At 32.9% G+C, this 26,508-nt stretch overlaps 1 protein-coding gene across 1 annotated transcript in view; it reads right to left on the reverse strand.

Annotated features, from left to right (window-relative positions):
* Positions 1 to 26,508, reverse strand: part of LOC143406187 (bifunctional heparan sulfate N-deacetylase/N-sulfotransferase 3) — a 139,786-nt gene that overhangs the window by 81,760 nt on the left and 31,518 nt on the right. Inside the window, exons 2-3 of the mRNA XM_076864827.1 lie at positions 7,304 to 7,391; positions 489 to 643 (exon numbers count right to left, since the gene is read on the reverse strand). Of these exons, the coding sequence (XP_076720942.1) occupies positions 489 to 643; positions 7,304 to 7,391 (243 nt within the window). The remainder of the gene's footprint in view (positions 1 to 488; positions 644 to 7,303; positions 7,392 to 26,508) is intronic.

Here is a 26,508-nt window from a genome sequence, read left to right on the forward strand (position 1 = left end):
TATTGTAGGAAGTTCCTAATTCCATTTCCATAAGAACTGGTCTTTCATCATTCCCAGTGACATTTGTTTCTTTGAACCATGAATTTGTGTATTGACAGTTTGATACTAAGTCATGAAATATCTCTTATTGCATAATTGTTTTATGTGCATACTTCTACCTCCCCAGCACAGCAGAAACCTCCTTCTAGACAGAAAACATGTCTTAGGAGCTCTGACTGAAATGACATATAACTGAGTCCTGAATTTTGTGAAGTCTCTCTTAAATTAGAGCCCTCAGTGCATTAGCATAATGATATGCACCCCATACAAACTCAAAAGCCACATATTGAAAGCCTGCAATATCAAGAGCTTTTTAACAATCACATAGTAAATCTGCTTAACAAGCTTCAAAATATCAAGAGCCTCAAAAATATTTTCAGTAAAAAATCTTGTCATTTCTCTAATAAGTAAACACTAGTTCAATGTAATCGTCAACATGAGTTACTTACCAAGGCAAATTTTTTGTTGAGAATCATCTGCTCCACCAAAGATGACTCATTATGGAAGAGATGGGGCTGCATATGACTCCACATATGAGGAAACCACCAGAACTCATCAACAGACCCCAAAAGACAGTCATCCCCTTCATCTTCCTCTTCAGTTCCTTTAGGGGGGGAAGTGATTATTTAATTAATTCCAGTTACACTAATCTGCCACTATCTATTTATTTATCTATCTATCTAATTTATATTCTCATATATTACATTTACACTACCTTACATACATATAAGGATTTGAACATAAAATTTAACAAAGCAAAATCTGTTAGGGAAAAACCAGGGATTGTTATAAAGCAGTTTTAAATATGGTTAAACAAGAGACATGGATGTATATAACCACTGCAAGATGGATGTATGTTCACTCCCAAGGACATTAAAACTCTTTGCTTTTAGCATCTTTGTATAATTTATAGTTTGAAGAAAATAGGGGTAAGTAGAAAATATAACCATTGGAATTTAAAGTATGGAAAGTTGTGATAGAGCCCTAGTAGTAAATCATTTTGACATGGGTTATATATACAGTCACAACAAAATAATTTCATAATTCATTTGGGTCCCTCAGGAAACCATGTCATTTAAGATTAAGTCAGTTATTCATTGCAATTTTCACACTGAAAATAGGCAAAAGTCTCTTGGGATTTCTCAGTAATCGATTCATTCCTGATCTCTATCTACACAGCAATACGATTGTGGGTAAAGTAAACTGAGGGTCCCTAGTTTACAAAAAGTCTCTTGCCAGGTGCTTTTGCATTCCATTCCTTGTTACATAGGACTATCTTTTCCTGAATCTTATTTTGTCATTTCTCCTTCACTCATTTTGTAATTAGACCTTGCTCAAATTTATTTATGAAGACAGAGTGACACATCTCAGTGATATTCAGAAAGACAGCTCATACATTACCCTTTCCTGTACACCACGGTGAATCTATGAGTAAAATGTGTGTACACTGCAATCATGCAGGGGTTAGACAAACGATGTCTGTCTGCCCTCCAACTGATTTATCTTAACTCACATAGTAGGCATAGTAGTAGGTCTGTCCTTTTTTTTCTTGATAGCTCTGTTTTATCTGATTTTCTTTAACCCCACTTTAGGGATGTTATAATTAAAAAGTAATTATATTGAGGAAAATTGCCAAACACTATGATTAAAAGCAGCTGAAATGTAGTTGTTCATGGTTGGATTGCCTCAGCATCGTGCTGTCCATTTTTTCTCCTGCTCTGCCCTCCTTGTCAAACTGGAGGTAGAAGACAGAGAAGTCTAATTCGTCAATTTTTAAAGGCCATTTCTGAAGTTCTTATAAAACTTGCTTATAAAGTTATTGCAAATTATAATTTATAATATTATTTATCTATTAAAAAAACTTTTCGCAGTATTTTATCAGCAGTATTTCCTTCTCTGATATTAAAAAGCCTCCTTGACTAAGATTTACCTTGTTCCAAGAACAATGTGTTTTTTTTTGCTATTTTTTTTATTGGTTGTTCAAAACATTACAAAGCTCTTGACATATCATATTTCATACATTAGATTCAAGTGGGTTATGAACTCCCATTTTTACCCCAAATACAGATTGCAGAATCACATCGGTTACACATCCACATTTTTACATAATGCCCTATTAGTAACTGTTGTATTCTGCTACCTTTCCTATCCTCTACTATCCCCCCTCCCCTCCCCTCCCATCTTCTCTCCCTACCCCATCTACTGTAATTCATTTCTCTCCTTGTTTTTTTTTCCCATTCCCCTCACAGCCTCTTATATGTAATTTTGTATAACAATGAGGGTCTCCTTCCATTTCCATGCAATTTCCCTTTTCTCTCCCTTTCCCTCCCACCTCATGTCTCTGTTAAATGTTAATCTTTTCCTCCTGCTCTTCCTCCCTGCTCTGTTCTTAGTTGCTCTCATTACTCCCAGTGTCTCTGGAGGCTGAAGCAGGAGGCTCACAAGTTTAAAGCCAGCCTCAGCAATAGTGGAATGCTCAATGAGACACTGTCTCTAAAAATATACAAAATAAGGGTGAGGATGTGGTTTAATGGCCAAGTGCACCTGAGTTCAATCACTGGTACCAAAGAAAAAAAAGAAAAAAAAAGTTACATGTTTTTCAACAGCATTTGATTTAATTCTCATAACAACCCTATGAGCTCAGAGTCATTGCTAAATCCCATTTACAGGTAAAGAAATCGGTCTCTAAAGAGATAAAGTAACTTGTCCCAACTCACTGAAAGTGCTGGGACAGAACCTGAATCTAGAACCTGAATTCTAATTCAAATAAAGCAATTCCAAATTCAGAGCCCCAGCTATGATTCATTGGACAAATGAGGAATAAAAAGTAAGATAAAAATTTCATTTCAATATCATAATTTTTTGATGTTTTAGTAACTTTTGATGCAAATAAATTTACATACGTATTTCTCTATGTGATTTGGTGAAATAGGTTAATCTAAAGATTCTATAGATAAAAAGAATCTTTTGTCATTTGGCTCCCTAATTAACAGTTGCCAAATAAATAACAAATATTCAGTTTTTCTAATACATAAGAATTGGGCTCTAACTGATTTAGGATTAAGACAGGTTTTTGATACTTAATAATTTATGACTATGGCACCTCTAAATTTTTATGATCTTATCTAGAAAGTGAGTTACATACTATATAACTCCTAGGATTCATTGAATAGATACATGAAAAGTGTTTAGCAACATACATTGGATATAGTTATTGCTCACTATAAGAGAAGTTTGATCTTTATTTCTATCTCTATTTCTCACCAAAATGCACAAACCCTTCAAAACTTAAAAGAAATCACATAAGTAACACTTTTTCCTGAAATAAATTGTTATACTATTATGACAGTGCAGCTTTTCTCCTTACATTCAAGAAAAGTAAAAGGATAGAATTTTTAATAGAAAAATTAATTATTAATTTAGAAAGGAAACAATGTAATTAAATTTTATAATAGCTAACTGTTGAAAGAGTATTAAATTTTATGTGCTTCCACTGAAAAATTCTTCTACTGGTCATAAGACAACCCTGGCCACAGTTTTGTGTAAGTTGTCATATTTTACACAGATAAAAAAGCCTTTGAACCTTGGTCTGAGCTTTCTCCTGTGTTTTACTTTCCCTGGCTTAGAGAGAGGGCGCTTTTATTGTGAGCTATGAGAAATGCCGAAGCAAAGAAAAAATAGAGGACAAATCTTCCACAAGTAAGAAAGGAGAGGGACAGGCAGAATAATTTTCATGCATTCAGTGTTTGGTGAGAAGAGAATCGGGTTTCCAGGAATATTTGCTTGTACTGCCTTGATGAGTTTAGGTTTTCCTAGGTTTCCTACTATGGTTCTTCCAAAAATCTTCCTCTCTGCCTCACTACATATTCTATATGTCCTTGATCTTACTCTGGGGATTCCTTATCTGTATACTAACTTTATTTTTTTTAAAGGATGTCAAATAATCTACAATAAGCACACTGAAATTAAGATAGATTTAGAAAGAGATTTCATAATAATACTCTTTGATTGTTTTAAATTTGTGGGGATCCACTTTGGCAAATTTAGTGGTGCTAGAAAGATGAACTGAACTTTTGCACATTAAAAAAAAATGTTTTCACTTTATATATCTATACCAAGGTAGTAGAACTTTACTGTAAACAAGTAATTTAGAATATGTCATTGTGTTTTCATTTTTGAGGTTATAATAAATACTGAAATTTGTGTCAATAATAATAGAGAGTTAAACCATGATTATGGAATTCCCAGTAAATCTTTAGAATAATCACAGAAAAGTGTATATTTTATTATTTTTTGGTTTTGATTTGCTTGTGTGTGTGTGTGTGTGTATGTGTGTGGTACCAAGAAAATAAACCAGGACCATTCTATCACTGAGATACATCCCCAGCCCTTTTTACTTTATTTTGTACAGGGTTTCACTATGTTTTGCCAATGCTGTCATTGAACTTGCAATCTTCCAGACTCAATCTCCCAAATTACTGGGATTACAGGTATGCATGGCTTGAAAAGTTGTCTTTTATATATTTGTTTAAGTAATTAGAGTAATAAGGCTTTCAGAGCTTCCTATGTTAAGGTCATTCTTAGAGCTCAGAAAATTTTCAAATTAAGAAGCAAAGTCATGGGGCTGTGACTGGGCCTCAGTGGTAGCATATTTGCCAAGCATGTGTGAGGCACTGGGTTCGATTCTCAGCACCCCATATAAATACATAAATAAAATAAAGGCTTATCAACAACTAAAAAATTTTTTAAAAAGAAGCAAAGTCATACATAGTTTTATGAAAATACATAGTGGATGAAATACACTTTGTGTGATATAAAATATATTAGAGTCAATTCTCACAACACTGCAACTTCCATGAAAACAAGTGAAAATTCACTTATTACAGAAATGTAATAAGTGTTACTTCTATTTAAAAATGAAGTTACTATTGAATTTCCTTTATGGAAATGAAAACAGGTATTGTTGATATTAAATGTATATAGGAAGAATTATCACCATAATAATCTTGTTAAACCCTTGAAGGTATACATTAGCTATACACAAAATAACTCATATTATCAAAGTAAAAAATTAAAAGCATTTAAAATTATGGAAAATTACTGGAAAATGTGCTTAAATATAAAGTCATTTTAAAAATTACTTATCATTTAATTCATAATTTAATTGAGTGGATTATATATATGTATAATGTAAAATGCAGAAGGAACAGTGAAAAGTAACTAATTTTCATCCTTGTCATTCATTTCCCAAATTTTCTTCTTCATGGATACCATTCATACCAGTTTATTATGAATTTTGCAGAGACATCATATATCGGTACCAATAGCTGTGCAACTATGAGCAAACTAGCCATTCTATATCTCAGTTTCCAGATGAATCACTGATTTATAAATTCTAAGATTGTAGAAAAATTTCATTTTACTGTGATTCGTAGTTATTTTTTAAAGAACAAACAAAAAGGTAGCAAAAAGGAAAGAAAAAGTAAAAATGAAAAATGTTAAAATTAAATATATTTCTACATCAAAATCACCATTAGGAAAGTGAATAGACTACTCAGACATTGAGAGAAAATTATTCATAACACATGTAATTGAAAAAGAGCTCTGTGTTTTGTAAGGGTTCCGTGTTTGGGATTGGGGTCTCTGATAGCTTCATGACATAATTGGTGTTACTCTACCATTTCAGATTCTTTCCTTCTTTCTTTAGTGGCATGCTTGGTGGCTAGGAAAGTTTCTGTGCAAAGACACAGACTGCCTGGCTGCTAGGAAAATTTCTGTGCAAAGACACAGGATGCCTAGCTGCTGTAGCAATGCCCTACATGAGGAGGCTCTGTGCTAGAGTCTTTTCAGACTCAACATTTATCTCAGGCACTCAGCTCTTGTGAATAAAGAAAATTTCTTATTAGACAACCACAATGTTGCACCAAGCTCTGCTGTGCCTGAACTTGTCCACAAAACAGTAACTTTAAAAAATGGGCTTTCTTGAGAGCTACACAAAGCTCCTAACTTGCACATCACAACTACAGTATGTAACTGAGGAATAAGCTGCCTAATGCTGCTAACTCCTGTAACCTGCCTAATGACACAATGAGCAATAATGTACTACTGATGCCACTGACCTAATGTAACCTATTGATTATGAATAAAGCTGTCAGCTTGGACAAGGGGCTTTTTCTAACATTCTGCTACTTTGCCTCTGCATCTTGTCTCTCTACCTCTGTGTCTCTTTTATTTTTCTTACAATGTTTGCATAGAGAATTTCTATAAATCAATAAAAAAGCCAGAAAATTGAAAAAAAATGCTTCTCAATAAAGGGTATTAACAGACAATAAACATAAGAAAAAAGTTTGTATGCTAGACATCAGAAAAATATATATAAAAACATAATATGACATTTCTATATGCCTACTAGAAAGGCTAAAATTAACAAGAAAAATCAAACATTAACAAGATTTTAGAGCAAGATTTTAGAAGACCGATACTATTGAAAATATAAATTGATAAAACAAATTTGAAAAACTGATTGTTATTTTCTGTTAAATCTGATCATATGTTTGCTATACAACTAGAAATTCCACTCCCTGCTGATATCCAATAAAAAAAAAAATACTCAAGTTTCTGAAGGACAGGTATAAAGATTTTCATAACAGGTCTATTAAAAACAGCCAAGTCTATAAATAATGCAGTCATCCATATTGGAATGGAATGGATAAAGAAATGTTTGTATATGCAAATAATGGAATACTACAAAGCAATGAAAAATGAAGAAATAAACCTATACATAATAATATCTATGAAACAAAAACAGTTGAACTAAAAAACTGGTAACAAATGAGTTATTTTACATGTATCTCAAAATGAGGCAAATCTCAGATGATATCAGAAGTGAGTATAATAATTCTGTTTGAGGAAAACTAATGAGTGTAAGGGAGTATGAGGTAGCAGTGCTCTGATTTGTTACCTTATTCGATCTGCCTATGAATTACACAGATGTGTATAGTTTGTCAAAATTAACTGAAGAGCACATCTAGTATTTATTAATTTTAGATACATAAATTATAATAATAAGAAAGAAGCTCATTAGATAATATCATAACCTTTCAAGTGATAAGCACTTTTTAATGGTTAAAATAGTATGTTAGATGGAGTTAAATTATATGAAAAATAGAGGAAGTACATATGGAATGTAGAAGTTTACTATTTTAAATAGAGTGGTCAAAAAAAAAAAAAAGCCTTGTGAGAATACTTAATCTCTTTTTCTTACCTGTGTGGTAAAATTTTCCTGAAAATCCCAAGTTGAATGTAAAATTTCTGATCTGTTCCCGCAAAAGATTCTGAGTCTCAAGCAGGGCCTGAAATATAGAATTTTTTAAAATGTATGAGGTCAAGAATGACATTCAGATATTTTTAAAAGACATCTTCCTTTTGCAGGTATAGAATAAAACCACTTCCTTATACTTGGCAGAATTAAATGATGGAAAGTAGTTATCACTTTAAAATTAGAGAGATACTTTTGAGATTACATAAACATAAATATTTTTTATCCTTTAGCTTGTAATAAATCAACAAAAAGTTTCAGCTAAGAAGGGGAATTTAAGTGAAAAATTTAATCTGTGTGCAGAAAAGGAACTTGTATGTAATATGTAAAATATGTATCTTTTACCACCCAAGGACATAGATAACGACTGTCAAAAGAATGTCACTTAATTTAAAGAAAGCTATGTAACATCGCATGTGGAAAGAAGCAAATTGTTATTTCTCAGATACACTTTTGGCCTTCAAAATGCAAGACTTTTTTATCTTAAATCTGAGAGTCCAAAAAGATGATGACTGCTATTCAAAAAAGGGTATCATGATAAAGTAAATCTCTGATTTGTCCTTTCTTTAATAAAACAAACAACAAAATGCACTATTTCTAACAAGTAAACTATTTTTTTTTAATATTTATTTTTTAGTATTTGGCGGACACAACATCTTTGTCTGTATGTGGTGCTGAGGATCGAACCTGGGCCGCACGCACGCCAGGCAGGCGCGCTACTGCTTGAGCCACATCCCCAGCCCAGTAAACTATTTTTGAAGTAAAGTTTTGTTATATCTATACAATTGTGTTATATATTTATGTATTTTGTTCTATGTTTATGTTACATAAATATATGTTATACATTTATAACAGGTTATGACTATTTAGTGTACTTTTCATTCTTGTACTTTTCTTTCTCGTTATTTAAATTCTCTTTTTTATATTCTTCCTCTTTCTGTAACATGCACATGTGTGTGTGCAGATACACACACGAGCACACTATAGTAGTTGAGTGCTCACCTCAACTGGACAAAAAGTAGCAATGTTAGATTGGTTAAGGAGATTGGTTAACACATTTTTTTACACCTGAGGAAAGTTAGGAAAAATGACTTGCTCTTTTTTCACAGATAAAATTAGTGGTGGATCCTAGATTAAAGATATAAATCCAAATTTCGTTCTCCTTTTACACTATCATTCCAGATCCTTTCCTTCTTTCTTTAGTACAGCTAGGGCCATAACTAAATCTTTTTTTCCTGATATCAGAGTGACAAGTGGAAACCCTGCACTATCATATTCACATTGTTTCAATCATGTTCATTATGTTTCAATCTTTGGGGATAAACAAATAAACTCTTTTTATTTGGTGATCACCTGAATAAAATGTATGATGAGTTATGTGTTAAGGGGAGGAAAAGAGCTTTTGTTAAATTTAAGCTCATCTGATCAATAACCGAATACCTTTCTATCACTTTATTTAAATGAACAACTTCTTGGGTGTTCATAACTGAGCCATGTATTATATGGAAACAGATGACACTCAAGAATTGAAGTAGGCCTGTTAGTAGATCTGCACACCTCATTACAGGAACAAGACTGACTGATGGCCATGACACTGGGGACACACAGGTCTTGCCCTTAGCAGGGTAGGGCATGGGTTAATCATGGGAAACAAATTGGTAGGCATAATGAAGTGAGGAATGGGACGTGTAGGTGATAAACTGGACCATGGTAAGCTGGGAGTTGCCTGGGTGAACAGTTTGAACTTCTCTACTTCTTCTGGAAGGAAGATCAGGTGAGGAATGTGAAGGTATAAATGAAATTCCACCTCTGGTACTTATATTGCAGTTATTAAGAGGACAGGTTTAGAGGTCAGATGGCCTCAGATGGAATTCTGGATCTGTCCTTAATCTTCTTTGAGCATGTTGTTAAATAACTCTAAGAGTCAGTCTCTTCATTTATAAGGTAGGCATAGTAATAATTACCTCAAAGCTCTGTCATGTGAATTAAATGAAATAATTCATTCATGCCCAGCAATTATTAAGTGCTGTTCTTCTGTTATTGCTGCTGATACTATTACAACTACTCATATGATTATTATTATTAAATGATATAGGAAAATTCACATTACCTGTCCGAACTTTTTCCTTCATTTGTAAATTGGAGACAATGATCTAACCCATGGAATATTAATACAGATTATAAGAAATAATATATAGCTGGGTGAAGTTGTACACACCTGTAATCCCAGCCGCTTACAGGTTGAGACAGGAGGTTTACAAGTTCAAAGCCAGACTCAGCAATGGTGAGGTGCTAAGCTAAGACAGAGTCTCTAAATAAAATACAAAATAGGGCTGAGGATATGGCTCAGTGGTTGAGCACTCCTGAGTTCAATCACATTTAATAATAATAATAATAATAATAATAATAATAATAATAATAATTAAAGTAAGTTGGAAAACTTTTTTAAAAGTATCATAAAATATTAGATGTTGATGCTGTAACTGTCAGCAGTATCTTTCATCTGCCTACCCCTATACCTATCTACCTACCTATCCATCCATTTCATTTACTTTTTAAAACCTTTTACTCTTTATTTCATTTATTTAATTCATTTATTAAATATATTTGTTTTACTCTTCCCCTACTCTGCCCATCCCTCTAGGCTCTTCACCTCAGGGGAACATTCTATTTCATATCTTTCTTTCCTCTTATAACTCTTATATTTCTTCTTTTCCCATATTAATCACTTCATTTTATTCCTTATTCCCCTTTCATTGGTTAAAATAAAGATTTGAAATACATTCTAAATAGTGCTGTTATTAAATTTTTCTACCTTAAAATTAGGTAAGGCTGACATTCTTTCTGCCTTTTTTTTTTCACATTAAACTTGAATTTGAACTTTGCTTTGTTATCTTCATTGCCTTTCTAGTGTACTTTTAATAATTTTGATAGAAAGTAAATGAATCTATCCTGTTCTTAGGCCTTAGCTGTTAAAGAATATATAATATATTTAGGAATTAGTCCCTTCATAAAATAGAATGAATTAACTCCAATTACCAAATTAGCCCTAATTTTTCAGGTTTGATTTGGAAATTTTACACATTTACTTGATATTCTAGAAACAAATATGGAAATATTTAAAAGATATACTGAAACAGATAGCCGATACTAAAATGTCTATGTATGGTGAAGAGGAAAACCTATTTTAAGATGATATTTTATATACTTAAGCCATAATATTTCTCACATTTAAATTATTCTTATAAACCAGTTTGGGAATTTGTCTATGATAATAATATTAAATATTATATTTATCCATTATTTCCAACTATTCAAAATATGCATATCACTGGCCTATTCAGTACAAGAAGCTTAAGCATCAGCAATATTTTTAGGCCCTTATCCTTTTCACTAAATTCATTACTAAAATGATTTTATTATTATTCCATTTTAAACTAAAATATTTTATTCATTACTATAAAGAAAATGCTATTAAATTATATAAGTGATACTTTGCTTTACTCTAAAATAACCTAATAATGTCTAAAAGTCTAATCAGAAAAAATAAATCAATGTTATCACACTATATTCAAAGAACTCACAAATTTCCTGAGCAATCTCTGATATGCAGAGCCCCTGGGCTATGGAAAAGGGAAGTAAATAAGCTCCCCTAGGTGCACCATTTATTATTCTCCTCAGTACCAAGCAAAAACTTTAACAATATAAATATCTACTTTGAAAACTAGTTTGGCTTTTGAAAAATAATCTTTCCTTAAAATGTTCCAAAATAAATATTTAGGATAATCAGTGATTTAAAAAAATACTTTCCAATGAAAAATTAAAATCAATAAAAATAAATAATAAGGATGCTAGTGAGTTCCTTCCATTTTTCAATAACTAAATAAATCCATGTACATTTCAGATATATGGAGATATGGGTAAATTAAAACCATGTACCAATATGTATTTATTTATTTATTTTTTTTTATTTTTATTTTTATTTTTTTTTCCAATATGTATTCATATACAAATTAAGGAGACATTTCTATAGTAGAAAATAATTCAATGTGTTCTTCATAAAACAAAACTGCTTTGCAGCAAAATTTAAAATGCTTATTTGATGATTAAAAAGAAACAGGCCATGAAAAATATGAGAATTGCATTTTATGCAACTCTCCACATAACAATTCAAAGTTATTTTTTTTCAAATTTTAGTCTGTACACTTATCCCACTAACTTCTTAAATTTTTAAGTCCTCATTTTACAAAGCCAAGAACATTCCCAAACATTAAAAGATCTAGTTACAAGCAAAAGAAAGATCTAATTTAATAAAATTGAGCTCTGAGAATTAAGCAAAATGGCAGCTTTGATATATTTTTGAATTTTATTCAACTTTCTTTAAGAGAATAAATAAATATAAGAAAAAGTAAATCAGTGACCAAAATTAAAATTAAATATAATTGCAAAAACATCATACTGAGATTTGTGTTAGTATTCATCACATGTGTGACATTCTTTGGGGGAACATCTGTTGATTTTTTTATATTTTTTATTTTTCTTCCTAGATTATATTTTTACTTATTTTATTGCCTGTAAGTGAACAAACCGTGTTGGTAAGCCATATTAAAGACAGGGAAGAAATTTTATTGTCAAATAGGGTTTTTCAATAGAAATAAAAACATTGTTTGAATACAAAATTAGAATTAAGATATTTTAATTAATCACATACTACTTATAATATCATAAATATAAATTTTTATATCTGCTAAAGCAAATAAAAGCAATTGGGCAATTTAAATTCCTTTGGGACTCCACCCATAAGTTATTTGAGTTTATTTGAGCATCTTCATTGGCCTTGAGCCAGGAAGATTTAGGTTTGGCATTGCAAACTATTTTGTGGCCCCTCCCACTCAATGGATTGCCCAATGCACTTGACCTCTGTCTTTGCTTGGCTAGGGAGACATTTCTCATATCTCCAGAGTGGGGTATAACCCTTTGGAAATTGGACAGCCCACCTCCTACCTTATTCAGCAAAAGAACATTCCCTGGAAAACTTTTGATGCTTCTCCCATATAAACAAAGCAGACTCGAGCTTTCACTCTCTTTCCAGTGTGGAAGCTTCATCCTAAGAGATCTGTGCCACCCCCTTTCTAAAATTACTTCCTGTGTCCTGTGGTTTCTTCACCATTTTCTCTTTCTTTCTTTTATTTCACAGTAGCCCGTTACACACAGAGGAAGCCCAAATTCTACTGCCTGTGCAGGATGTGGGCGAGAAGTTCCTGTATCTATATATTTATCTGCACACAGCCCTCAGAAATATTCAAATCGAGATAATGGTAGACTTTGCTTAAATAATTTAAGTGATTTCTCCTTTGTCACAAAGCTGACTAAATGCTGAACAACTGACTTAAATAAGCATTTTGGACTTCAGATCTCAAAAAACAAGAATCTTAACATTGGACACTATTATCACTGGCAAAAAAGAAACCTGGTGATATTATCCTATAGAAGGATATAAGAGGGTGATCTTCCTTCAACTTTTAACAACTGGTTGCATTCTTAGCTTCCAAAACTTAAAGTTATACTGGAAATGGGAAGACTAGAATGGTCTGTGATACTGCAGCTGTTAGGATTCCTGAGAGGAACATATCCAATAGGATTGGCAAATAGGGTTGTGAAGGCAAGCTAAAAAACTAAGAAAGTAGTGTAATTTAGTTAAAGCTTGAGAATAAAGATTGTCTGTGTCCAAGGAGGGACAAAGATGAAAATCTCAGCTCAGAGATAGTGAATTTGTTCTTCTATCTTTTAGATTTATTCAGTCCATCAATGGATTGGATAATACATACCCATTCACATGGATGGTCATCTAGGTTATTCAGTTCACCAGTCAAAATCTTCTCTTTTCTAGAACTTCCCCACTGGTACTCACAAAAATCATATCTTACCAGTTGACCAGACATCCATCAGCCCAAACAAGTTTGTGTACAAAACTTATCAATCACATCAGCTAAACTAAAATGTTTACCCATTGGAATTTAGATTATATAACATTCATTGAGTGCCCCACCTGTAGGGTTGGGCTTCAGAACACCTAAGGACTATGATGTTCTCCAGCAATCACCTTAGTCTCTATCAGTTGAGGTGTAAAATTGGGAAGACTCTATCTTAAAGAGTTGTTTATAGATAAAGAAAATATTGAAATATGCTGGAAACAGTTAGTTAGGTTTGATAAGATAGTGGGATATTATGAACAATTAAAGGGAAGACACCCTTACAGAAAAACAATAAACAAGAAGGCCAGGATTAACTACTATTTGACCTAGCTACACAACTGGCATTCAGTGTGGAACTAAAAAATAAATGCAGAAAAGATTGGTAAGCTAGCGGAAAGCATAATACTTGGTCACTATCTGCTACAGTATTTAGATTCTCTTAACAAGAAACATATACATATGGCACTTGTATTGACTTACAAATTCCTGATGATAAACATTCACTCAGCTCACAGTTGTCCATATTCTGAATTAGAGTATTTATATTTTAAGTTGTCAGAATAAACATTAAAAGGTGGAAATGTTTATTCTGGCAGCTTAAAATATGAAGACCAAAGGTGAGAGTATGTTATCTATTTTTTTCCATGAATTTTCATCCAGAAACTTGCTAATTAGAATGAGATGTCTTAGAGATCGTATTCCTCCTTCTTAAATTGTTTTAGGCCTGTCCTTGAAAATGACTTCACCCACATGGCATATTAAATGTGTAGCAGATTAGGAATCAGAATGATTTTAGACTCTGTCTCTGTTCTTTTTTATTTTTCTTTTATTTTTTGTGGGGAGGGGCGTACCAGTGATTGAACTCAAGGGCACTCAGACACCGAGCCACATCCCTTAGCCCTATTTTGTATTTTATTTAGAGACAGGGTCTCACTGAGATGCTTAGTGCCTCACCCTTGCTGAGGATGGCTTTGAACTTGTGATCCTCCTGCTTCAGCCTCTTTAGCTGTTGGAACTACATGTGTGTGCCACTGAGCCCAGCTCTGACTGTTCGTGACTACTGTATAAACTTGACATATTCAAAATGCTGACTAAGTTACTGAACCTTGACAAATCAGTTTCTGGAAATTAGAATAACAACATACAGATCACAGGTTCAATATGAAAATTACATGCAAAATGTATATATGTCCCCCAAATCAAAAACCTTTTCTAGCATGTGGAAACTGAGTTCTAGAGTTCTAGCTCTAGGACTGGAATCCGCTGTCCTTTCTTCAACCAATTTTACAAAATTCTTTTTGTCCTGTCATGTAACTCCATCTCCCATTTCTTCCTATACCCATGTGAAAATTATAAAGAAAAAAAAGGCATCTAAAATTTTAAATTATATTTCAAATTGATCTTTAGCTCTTTGGTTGTTGTCTAATCAACACTAAAGATGAGGATTATCCAAGAAGCTGCATTATAGTAACCGTTAAAGGACTTGTATTTCTTCTTAAGACAGTGAATTAGTTTTGTTCCACCACAATGTTCATGTATTTCGTTGTTTGTATTATATTAAAAGATTAAGGGCAAAGGTTTTGTAAAAGCTAAGGAAAGAATGTTAATAGTAAATTTGAATTATTTATGTCATATATATTTAATTTATCTAGAATATACATTATGAATAAACTTTATATAGTGAGGAATGATTTTCCTAAAACACTTGTTGAACTAAAATTGGCAAATAATGGTATGTGAAAAGGAAACAGAAAACTAGTAAGTGCTACTCTAAGTATCTGCTCTACATATTTTATTTACTTATTATTGATATACTTAAATAGTCAAAATACTAATGTACTCTTAAAAAACATGTAAAATTAGTTCATAATTTCTTACAATACAGTATCTTTAAGAAACTATTAGTCACATCTCATTTGTTCAGTTATGTAGAAAAATTATTTTATGTGTTATCATGAAAATAATGTCAGTATTATTTAATGTTGATACAAGTTAAAATACTTGTTTTTGCAGAAAAAGAGAAAAAAGAAGCAAAAATATGGGATACAATATGGAAAAAAAAGAGTATCATCATTTGCCATTATTCTAATGCAAGTCATGTCCTTTAACAGTTGGGAACCATGTAAGTAGCAAATCTATTCTGCTCAAGAAGTAAAAGTGCTAAATATACATACATGTGCATACACACACAAAAAAAAAATAATAATAATCCTGAGCCATCCACATGCAGAAGAGTTTGTTCTATACATTAAAAGTGAGGTAAGGTTGAAGCTTGACTATAAAATCTATGGAGTAGTCATTATGGCTATGTCCCCAAATGTCTGAATCCCCAAAGCCCCATATAATGGCAGGATCAGAAAGGGAGCAAGTAAATATCTCTTTAATATGAATATGAATAAATTTCTGACTGATCTCATAATGCAATAAAATCATAAAGATTTGAAAATGAAATGATTATTGTACATTACGTATTTTTAATATTTTTTTACAATCTTATTTTATAAACTATTTTGAATTGGTAGAAATTTCAACATAATTCAAATTGAAAAACAGTAATTATAAAACATTTTATTTAAAAATATTCTGAAATAGCATGTCCTATTTCAATGCTTCTCCAACTACTGGGAAAATCATCTGGGAATCTTAATAAAATACAGATTTTGGGATTCTAACTCAGAGATTCTGTGTAATAATGCTTAAGCAAGACAAAAGCCTACAGAGTGTTTTTAATATGTGACATTATAGCACATTCTAAGATTCACTGACCTGTTCCTTGATTTCAAGTAGTTCAAGACACCAGTTTCTAATTACTTATTTATAGGCCTATTTTCCCTTTAGTGTATGAAGTCTTTGATGTCTACTGCTTTGGATAGTTCCCAGTACAAAGTAGATATGAGCTAGTCAATAACTCCATGGACCACATAGATAAGGAGTACTATGAATTCTCAAATCACAAATACTGTAGGAAAAACTAGAATATATAAGGATTATCAGAATTCAGTGGAGGTCTTAGAAACTGTGTTGGCTTAAAAGTGCTCCGTAATTTTTAACTTCACGTGTCAACTGAATGGGACATGGATTACTTAAATATTTGGTCAAACAATATCTTGGGTATGTCTGAAAATGTGTTTTTGGAGATTAACAGTAGTATTGATAGGCTGAGTAATGCTGATTGCCTGTACTAACATGAATAGACCATATTCAATAAGTTAAAGGCATGAACAAAACAAAAATGCTGACTATCTTGGAAATAAGTGGGAATTCTTTCTGCCTGATGCCTTGAGCTGGGACATGGGTCTCTTTCTGCCTTGAAACTCAAACTGAAACATGAATTCTTGAGTTTCATGTCAGCTGGGCATCAGGCTGGATCATACATCATCAGTTCTCCTATTTCTCAGGCCTTCAAAATTGGACAAGAACTAAATTGTTGACTTCCAAGTACAGCTTTTTGTTTTCTAAACTTCCATAACACTGGAAACAAATTCCTTATAACAAATCTTTCTTCCTATCTATGGATTGTTCAATTGATTGATCAATCAAAACTCATGTATGTGTCAGGGTTCTCCTGTAAAATGGAATCAATAGGAGATTTTCTATGCATGTACCTACCTACATATCTTTCTATCTCTATCTCTATATCCATATCTACATCTATCACAGCTAGAGACGTTTAGGTTAGTAATTATGTAACATTGCATTGTGGCCACTAAAATTTCTCTTTATGTATTTATTCATTTTCTTTTCCTTAATTAAAAAAAAAACTCCCTTTCACTGAGTTGTGAAAATCAGATACCAACTTACCACTTTAGGTAATGTATAATAAACTAGGGTAAAGAGATCCAACCTAGTGAAGATAAGGTGTGAGGATGCAATCACTTATAAAGTACAGAGGTAGTTTAAGAACTATAGCATCATGGAACTATGAAATGGTTCAGTAATGTGAAAACAGTTGAGTGGTGGTTCCTCAAAAAGATAAACATAATTACTACATGACTTGGCAGTTCCACTTATAGATATATACCCCAAATAACTGAAAACAGATATATAGTTGTACACAAACATTCATGGTAGCATTATTCATGATATCAAAAAGGTGAAAACAATGGATGAACAAATAGTGGAATTTACATATGATGGTATATTATTCAGTCATTAAAAGAAATGGTGGGACTGGAGTTGTGGCTCAGTGGTAGGGCACTTGCCTAGCATGTGTGAGGCACTGGGTTCAATTTTTAGCACCACATACAAATACATAAAAAATAAAGGTTTATTGACAACTAAAAAATATTTATTAAAAAAAAAGAAAGAAATGGTACTGCTACATCTTACTACATGGGTGAATTCCAAAAACTTATGCTAAGTTAAAGAAACCAGACATAAAAGGTCACATAGCATCTGATTGCATTTCCAATGTACTATATGAATGAAATATGTAAATACACAGAAACAGGTATTGTACTATTTACAGGTTAGGGGAAAATTAGTTGTGACTATTAAATGGGTGTGAGGTTACCTATGAGGTGATGAGAATGTTGGACTAGACAGAGGTGGTATTTGAACTTTATGCATGCATGCATTACTAAATGCCACTGAGGGTTTTTTTACTATAAAATTATTAATCTTAAGTTAAGTAAATTTCACCTTAATAAAGAAATTTTTAAAATCAGAGTGCACAATTGTGAGTACCGTTGTCCTCATGTTTTTTTTTTTTCCTAAATTTTAAGAGCACTGTATGAGTTATCCTAACAAACTCATTTCCAATAGGTGTCCCATACCCTTCACACTGGCTTTAAACAAAACTTCTCAGAAGTGGTATAAAGTCAAACACATCATGAACTCTTGGGAAAAAGTGACAACAGATGTTCAGCAATCTTTACACTATTTAGCCTTTACCTTATGCCTTATTGCCTTATCTTCTTTTATTCTCCTTCAAACTCACTCAACTCTGCACATGGTTGCCTTTGTGTGTTTTCTGGAACATTTCAACTTTGTTCTCACCCCCAGGTCTTTAGTCTTGATGTTTCCTCTTAAAAGCCTTTTCCATATATTCAGTGATTTACTTACTCTTTCAGGGCTTTGATTAAATAAAATCTTTTTGGTGAGGCATTCCTTGAGCACCCTCTTTTCTTTTTCTTTTTTTTTTTTTCTATTTGCATTTTAAGCAAAAAAAAAAATTCCCCCAGATTAATTAAAATATTAATTGACAAATTTAAATCTTACATATTTAACTATATGGGATATCATGTTTTGATTTATTCATTATGAAATGGTTAAATAAACTTAATTAATATATCTTTTACAAATTTGATTTTTAATATTCTTGTGACCATCCTTTTTTAAATAAGTAGATGCCCTGCCTATAACTCCACATATGGTTCTGTTGCTTTAGTTCTTCATAGAATGAAATTATTTTATTATTGCTATTGGTGTATAGATACTCCTTGACTTAGTGATGTACTAGTGATCATTTAGTGATGTACTGGCAAATCAATTTTAAGTTGGAAATAACATGAGTAAAAAATATATTTAGTACACTAACTTACCAAACACCATAGCTTAGCCTAGTTTACCTTAAGAGTGCTCCTAACACAGCTGGACAAAACAATCTAACACAAAGTATGCTTTATAATAAAGTACTCAACTTCTCATGTATTTTATTGAATGTTATCCTAAACATAAAAAAAAGAACTTGTTTTGGCCCTGTGGTTTCAGAGGTTCAGTCCAACGGTCATCAGACACCTTTGCTCTGGGCCAAAGGATGTGGCAGAGAAATCTCCATCTGTATTAGATGGGAGCCCTTGCTTTGGTGAAATTAAGATTCACACAAAACTGAAACTCATAAATGCTTACAAATATATAAAGTAAGGTTTGTCTAATGAAGAACATCCCTCTAATATGCTTTAGATTATATTTTGGATCCTGTTTTGGAGGGATTGAAATGCTTTATAATTTTCTCTGATGCAGGTTGAAGAAAAGGCACAAGTCTATAATTTGCCTAGCAACTTTATTCCACTAGAACCTAACTGAAGATACAGAAATAAGCAAAAAGGCCATGATATCAGTAGAGTTGTTAGGAAGCAAATAGTAAAGCTGAATTTTGCCATGGTCTGAATACACAACCCAAATTCATATATTGGAATGTGGACACCAGTGTGATAATAATAATAGGTAGGTTCTTTGGGAGTAGTTATGTCATAAAAGTGGAGCTCTCATGGATGCAATTAGTGTCCTTTTCTGTCCCTTAACATGTAAAGACATAACATTCATCTCCTTCATAGGAGGTAGCATCAAAGTTTCCATCTTGGAACTAGAGAGACCTGGCCCTCACCTAACACCAAATTTGCTAATGTCTTGATTTTGGATATTCCAGTCTCTAGAATAGGGAGAAAAATTATATTATTTGCAAATTGCTTATATAGCATTTTGTTATAATGGCACAAATGCACCAATACAAATTTATTTTTAAAAAAGAGTTCCATCCTTTCACTTGAAATCACTTTATTTTTGTATAGTTCTAATAAGATTTGTGACCTAGTTTCTAAGAACATAACAGACTACATAATACAAATTATGAGCCTATAGAAAGCAGTTGCAGGGCAATATGCTAAAGAGCATAATGGAAGAGTTAGGCAGAAAAAGTATAAATCCCCATAAAAATTAAATACACATGCAAATTAAGGTGGAAGCAAATGACCTAATACATCACCATAGCCTCTGAGGCTTCACTATAATGCAATCACTGATGTTCAATAGTAATGAACATGATAAAGTTCATAAATTAAAAATGTGCCATTACATTAATAAATCAACTCATTAATTCAATGTACATTTATTGAGTATCTATTATGCATTATATCTTACATCTGTTGCTAGGATAATTAAATTAATCCCATCACTCAGTGACAGGAAAGATTGAGAAAAAAATGAGATATTACCTGGGGAAAGTTTTTTTTTTTTTTTTTTTTTTTTTTTTACACTGTAAAGCACCAAATAAAAATACTATTAAAACATACGATCAGTTTTTTGGAAAATGATCATATTTTAAAAGTTTAAAGTCACTCTTGAATAAATTATAGGTAAGTCAAACAGTTTTAGGTGTCAATTAATTCTTCTTACTTCTGTTCAGACAACAGAAGTTCCTATTGATAGGGAAACAGAACAAGGTTATTTACATTTCTGGACCTTTGTTCTTCTTCCCATTCTTTCTCTTTGTCACTAAGTCTTTTCCCTATATTGTCACATTTTAATTCAAATGTCTTTCCTCAAACAGTACCTTATTGGGAAGGTTTTTCCTGAATATCTTTTTAAATTTAGCAACATTCATCTACTCCCTGAGGCCCAGACTTCCCTAATCCACTTTGCCTTACTTAATTTTCTTCATAACACCCATTAGTGCCTGTGATGTTATACTGTACATTTATTTGTTCACTGTTGAATACAAGTGAGCAGGAGTTTGCCTGCCTCATGAATCACACATTGCCCAGTAACCTGCAGTAAACACTCGCAGATATTTCTTGAATATATAAACAAATAAATTTTTCTAACTTAGAATTTAGAGCTGTTTCAACCTGACGCAAAAGTAGAGTTCTGAGGTTAAGAAAATGAAACTAAAATTGAGAAAAAAAAATTTTCTTTGGATCTATCTAAGTTCTCTGGATGGAACATTTAGAGAAATAGTAGAGAGATAGTAGTTGAAAAAAAAATAGTGACTCTGAAGATAAAAAGAGAGGAAAGACCAGCTGACCTGAAGGGACCAGAAATAGAAATAGTCTAACACCTGACAGAGACTCCAAGACAAAGGAAGCTAATAGAAAAACTTTTTGTAACTTTTTGAGACTATTTTAACTAAACAGCTATTCAGAAAGTCATTTAATAGTATGATTTTGGGAGGAAAGTTCCTGGGCGTGGATCACAGAGGTAAGGACACTGAGTAAATTTTCTCTTTGGAAAGTAACTTTTCTGAACCTGTTTCCTGGTTGTGAAAAAACATGGTGACAATAAGTACTTCATTGGTTTTGAATGAAAGAATATATGCAAAACTTAACTGGAACATAATCATCACAATAACATTTTAATACCTTACTTCAATTAATAAAAAATTTAAAGTCACAGGTAATGTGTAACATTAAACATGATAATAGTGCATACAAGATTAAGAAAAAGGAGAGAAATTATAGAGATATAAAATATAATCTATTATAATGAAAATACAAAAATATACTACAAAACTTCAGGTACTAATGTTAGTTCTGTATGAAATGTACTAGAGTAGACATAGTTGGGAAAGCATATTACCACACTGGAAAAGGAAAATATCCTAGGAGTTCTTCCACAGAGATGGTCTTATACTTCCTCATTGTGACCAGAAGATGTTTGGCAATCAGAGTCTGTTTAGAAAGTCCTCTACTAGGATTCAAAATCTGCATCTTATTTGTGATAATCACAGAGTAGAATGTGAGAACTAAAAGCCACCTTGGAGATTGCCAAGCTCAGTATTTTCTACATAGTTGCATGAAAGCATCTCTCTAAACCAAGGAATGAACATTTTCTGCTTATCCCTCATATTACAAAGACCTGTTATATGGATTGCTATTGTTCCCACAAACAAAAAGATTTCTTTGGATCTTAGGTTTTATCAGCAAAAATTTTGCAAAATTTGCAAAAATCGATCATGATTTAACAGCATATTTTTAAGTATCCACAAGTTAAGTTATAAAAATAAAAACACAAAATAAGAAATATTCATTTTTTAAATTTATAAAATATAAGTTTAATTTTATATAGAAGTACTTTATATCTACAGCTGATCAATCAGACCCTTTCACAAAACTTCTAAATCATAAAGTCTCTTGAATTTTGGCTTGGGATTCTGCTTCTGAAAATATTTTCCTCAGGTGAAGAAGCTTCTTTTCATACTGAGACTAGCTCATAAAACACTTTAAAAATTACTTACGCTTATCAAATCTACCTAAGGAGAAATAACTCATTTCTTCCAAAATTTGTGTTCCTTTTGAGTGAAGGAAATTATCAAAGTTTCCAAATATGTAATGAGATCAATGTAAGCCAGAAATAGTGTTTGCAGATTTTATGTTTATTTGTTAATAAAAATTAGAAGCTTCTTAGAATTGTTCTTGTAGCCTGTGTGATTTAAGCTTCTATTATAAATAGAAAGAAATTCATTTTTTTTTTTTTTGTTTAATTACAGGTCAAAAAATCCAACCCAATTAATTCAGAGTTAAAAAGCCTCTGCCTCCTGACTTCATATTCACTCCCATAAGCTTTGATAAGACTGACAATCTATTCCATTTGATGGTGAGTTTCAAGTATTTATAAACTGCTGAATGTATTTCCCAAATCAGAACCAAACCTTAAATTATATTTGCCCTCAAAATTTAACTTACTCTTTAACATATATGACATTCACCTCTGTGAAAAACAGCCTGGAAGGCAGACTCACTCAAAGTTTTGAGGCATTCAGGTGTAAGCATAGGTTTAGGGTTCTCATTCCTAATGGGGAACCATCAAGTGTTGTTAGACAATGTCATGAGCATAAAATGTTTCTTTCCCTAGGCTGCTACATGGACTGAGAATATATCATTGTTTTATTCATTCATGGTGTCTGGCATCCTGTGAGGCTCCAGACCTCTGTGCATAAGAAGATATGCTTGATTTGTGTTCCTTTGACTAAATTTTCTATTATAGTTATCACCTCGGCTACAACCTTATTCTCAAAGTTTCTCTTTTCATCTGCCCAAGATCAATAGAGTATTCTTCCTTACATAAAACCTCCCATTCCTAAATATCACAGTTTCTAAGTATCCTGTCAAAGACCCCTTACTTGAGAAGAAATTGATATATGAAAATACAAACACATGCCAGATGTTGAAATATAATTAGTATGCACAGTTCATAAAAACACAGGTGAAACATAAAACAGAACTTCAAAGTTTTAATCATTTAAATAATAGAACAGAATATATAAGCTCACATTTGTTTACTTTGTGACCTCAGACCATTCTCAGTATTTCTTCTAATAATAAGTTGTAGGCTTCATTTACATTTTGAGTTATAATAGGGAAGGTGATTCTAAAACTGGGAAAGACATGTTATTTGAATCAGGTCACCAGTCATTTGCTCTCAGTGACCCAATTTAGAATTTAAAAATGACCTTTTGGCTTCTGCAGAGGGAGGAATCTTAGCTACTTTAGATAGGATCCAGGATGACACCTAATTTCTTTATAAAGGAACTTCAAATAAAACTAAATTAAAATGTAGTCAATGATGTTATTGTTCAAATGTCTAAAAAAAAAAACACTGAAAAACTCTATATTCCATTAATAAGGAAGAGAAGATTTACAAATCAAATTATTGGATTTGTTTCCAAAAACATATCTTTAGCAGTTCATTTTTATCCATGTCTATGTTTTGTATAGAGCAATGATCTAGAGAAAGACAATATTGGTTAAGAAACTTTCAAGACTTTAGAACAGTTCTTTTCCCACATTCCTTTTGCACAAACATTTGCAGTATAACCAATTTCATATTTGTCATGGTTTAATTATGTTAAATATCTCCCACAAAGATTCCACCCATTGGAAGCTTTTTCTGCAATGTGGCAATGATGGTGTGGAACCTTTAAGAGGAGCCTTATGGGAGGTCTGTGCATTAATTGAAGACCATCATTCTTTGGATCCAGATTTCCCCTCAAAGGCAATTGTACTGAAGATTTAGTCCTCCTTTGGAGAAGACTTTAGCAGGTGAGGCCTATTTGGAGAAGCAGGGGCAGCAAAGTAGATCTGGAAGCCCCTGCTTAAAGTATGTGTCTTGTCCTTTATAGGGTTTTTTTCTATCTCTACTTCCTGGCTGCAATGAGGTAAGCAGCTTTGCTCTGCCACATCCTCCCTGCAGCGGTGTTCATATAACAGTGGTCCACTTCACATTTTGAATAGCCCTCATTGCTCTGAGGCTTATTTTTAAAGGACATCTCTCTCTCTCTCTCTCTCTCTCTCTCTCTCTCTCTCTCTCTCTGTGTGTGTGTGTGTGTGTGTGTGTGTGTGTGTGTGTCTCTTTTCTCCCCTTTCCCCCTTTCTAACAAGATTAGAGAGAGAATGTTATCTTTTCTTCCCCTAGTTAACTATACTTGAACCCAGGAAGGAGATGTCTGCCAAAGGATCTACAAAGGATCTAGAAAGTGAATATCTCCCAAATTAACAAGGGAATCCCAATACACCATCAGGGTATCCTGAGATCCCTGACCAGAGCACTGTGAAATGCAACCCTTGAAGAGTTCTTTAAAATCCCCCTGTTCCTCCTGATGGGTGGAATCACAGCCTCTAGGACAGGAGTCCTCTTTGTTTTTCCTTTGCTAGCAAAGCAATAAAACTTCTTTTTCCTTTTACTCAAAACCATGCCATCATTATTGGATTGGCATTTGAGAAAAGAACAGAGCTTTCTGTAATATTCATGCCTTACTCCAGACTCAGAATCAATGGGCCATATGACCATAGACTGAAATCATGAACCAAAAAAAAACTTTCTTCCTTTCATTGATTTTTTTCAGCTATTTTTTCATAGTGACAAAAAAGGAAGCTTATATGGACACATCCTTGGAAGGAGATTATGAGATTCCATCCTCTCAGGATTCCTGTTTGGAATGTGATATCTTCTTCACACACATACTCCTGCCACTCCCAAGATCCATACAATGATGTATATGAGGCAGGGGAGTATAAAGTGTTCCTTACCAGAATTTATGCCATGTTTTTTACACTTTCAGCTCCAAAACTGTGAGTTCAGTAAACCTCTTTTCTTTATGAATTTAGCATGCCTCTAGTGTTTTGTTTTAGTAATGAAAAGTGCAGTAAACCAGAAATTGAAACTGAGGAGTGGAATTATTACTATAAATATTCCTACAAATTTGGTGACAACTTTGGAGTTGGGTGAAAGGCAGAGGTGGGGAGAGTGTGGAAGAGCATTCTAGGAAAAGTCCAGGTGCCATCACTGGAGCATTGCAGGCAATTCTAGTGAAGGTTCAGAAGAGGATAAGAGAAGAGCTGAAATGTCTTTGAGACTAGCTAAGTGGTCATGAGGAGAATGATGATGTAAATGAGAATTCTAGTGGAAGTTAGAGGTAAAAAAAAAAAAAAAAAAAACTCATTCTTGCTACACTGTGGCAAAGAACCTGGCTGAATTATGTCCATGCCATAAGACTTCATGAACATCAAAATTAAGATTGATGGACTAATTTACTTGAGATACATTTCAAGACAAAAAAAGGCATTCAGGCTATGGCATTAGTATTATTGATAGATTATATATTTATAGTGACAGGAGCAAATGGAAAGATTTGGAAAACTGGTAGGCTGGCCAGGGAAGCAGTGAAAATTTGTTTAGGACAGGAAGGTGCCATTGAGAAGGGCACAGGAGAGCATACATTTGCAGAAGAGATTAACAGGAATACTAATTCTCAAGAGAATGTGGAAAAGGCCTAAAGACATTTCACAAATCTGTTCAGCTGCTCTCCCTGGGGTAGCAAAGAATAAATACAAAATAGGTATAAAGGAGACACAAAAGGACAAGAAAATAGGACCTTAATTCAGAAAATATGCATACTTTTCCAGGCCTGTCACTCACCACACTTGTCTACTTCCAGGCATGTGACTCCCAAACTCCTAGAAAAATTGTAAATCTACCAGTGTGCTATTAACTTAACCTCAACAAGACAATTAAGTAAAAAGAGATTTAATATCTAGATACAGTGTAGGGGAATTTTCAGTTCTAACTGATCAGATAATTGAGAATCACAACAGCCTGAGGATCTGAGATGAATCAGACCACCAGAAACATCTTGAGCACCAGACTGATACCACTCCACATTCCTATCCAGACTCCTCCCTCATGGAGTTTCCCATAAAAGAAAAACCAGGAATCCTTTAAATGTCTTGCTCATATGTTCTCCCTTAAATTTCTTGCTTTGCCCAAAAAGGTCTCTCTCTCAGTCTCTCTCTCTCTCTCTCTCTCTCTCTCTCTCTCTCTCTCTCTCTCTCTCTCTCAAGAATGCCCCTAATTCTCCCTTGAATATTCATCTGGTTTCCTTTATATGTCTCTATCTATGCCTCTGCATTGGTGTGCACTGCAATTATTTTTCATCACATATTCCAAGAACCCTTCTGGTCC

Source organism: Callospermophilus lateralis, chromosome 8 (genome assembly GCF_048772815.1).
Source record: "Callospermophilus lateralis isolate mCalLat2 chromosome 8, mCalLat2.hap1, whole genome shotgun sequence".
In the NCBI taxonomy this organism is placed as follows: Eukaryota; Metazoa; Chordata; class Mammalia; order Rodentia; family Sciuridae; genus Callospermophilus; species Callospermophilus lateralis.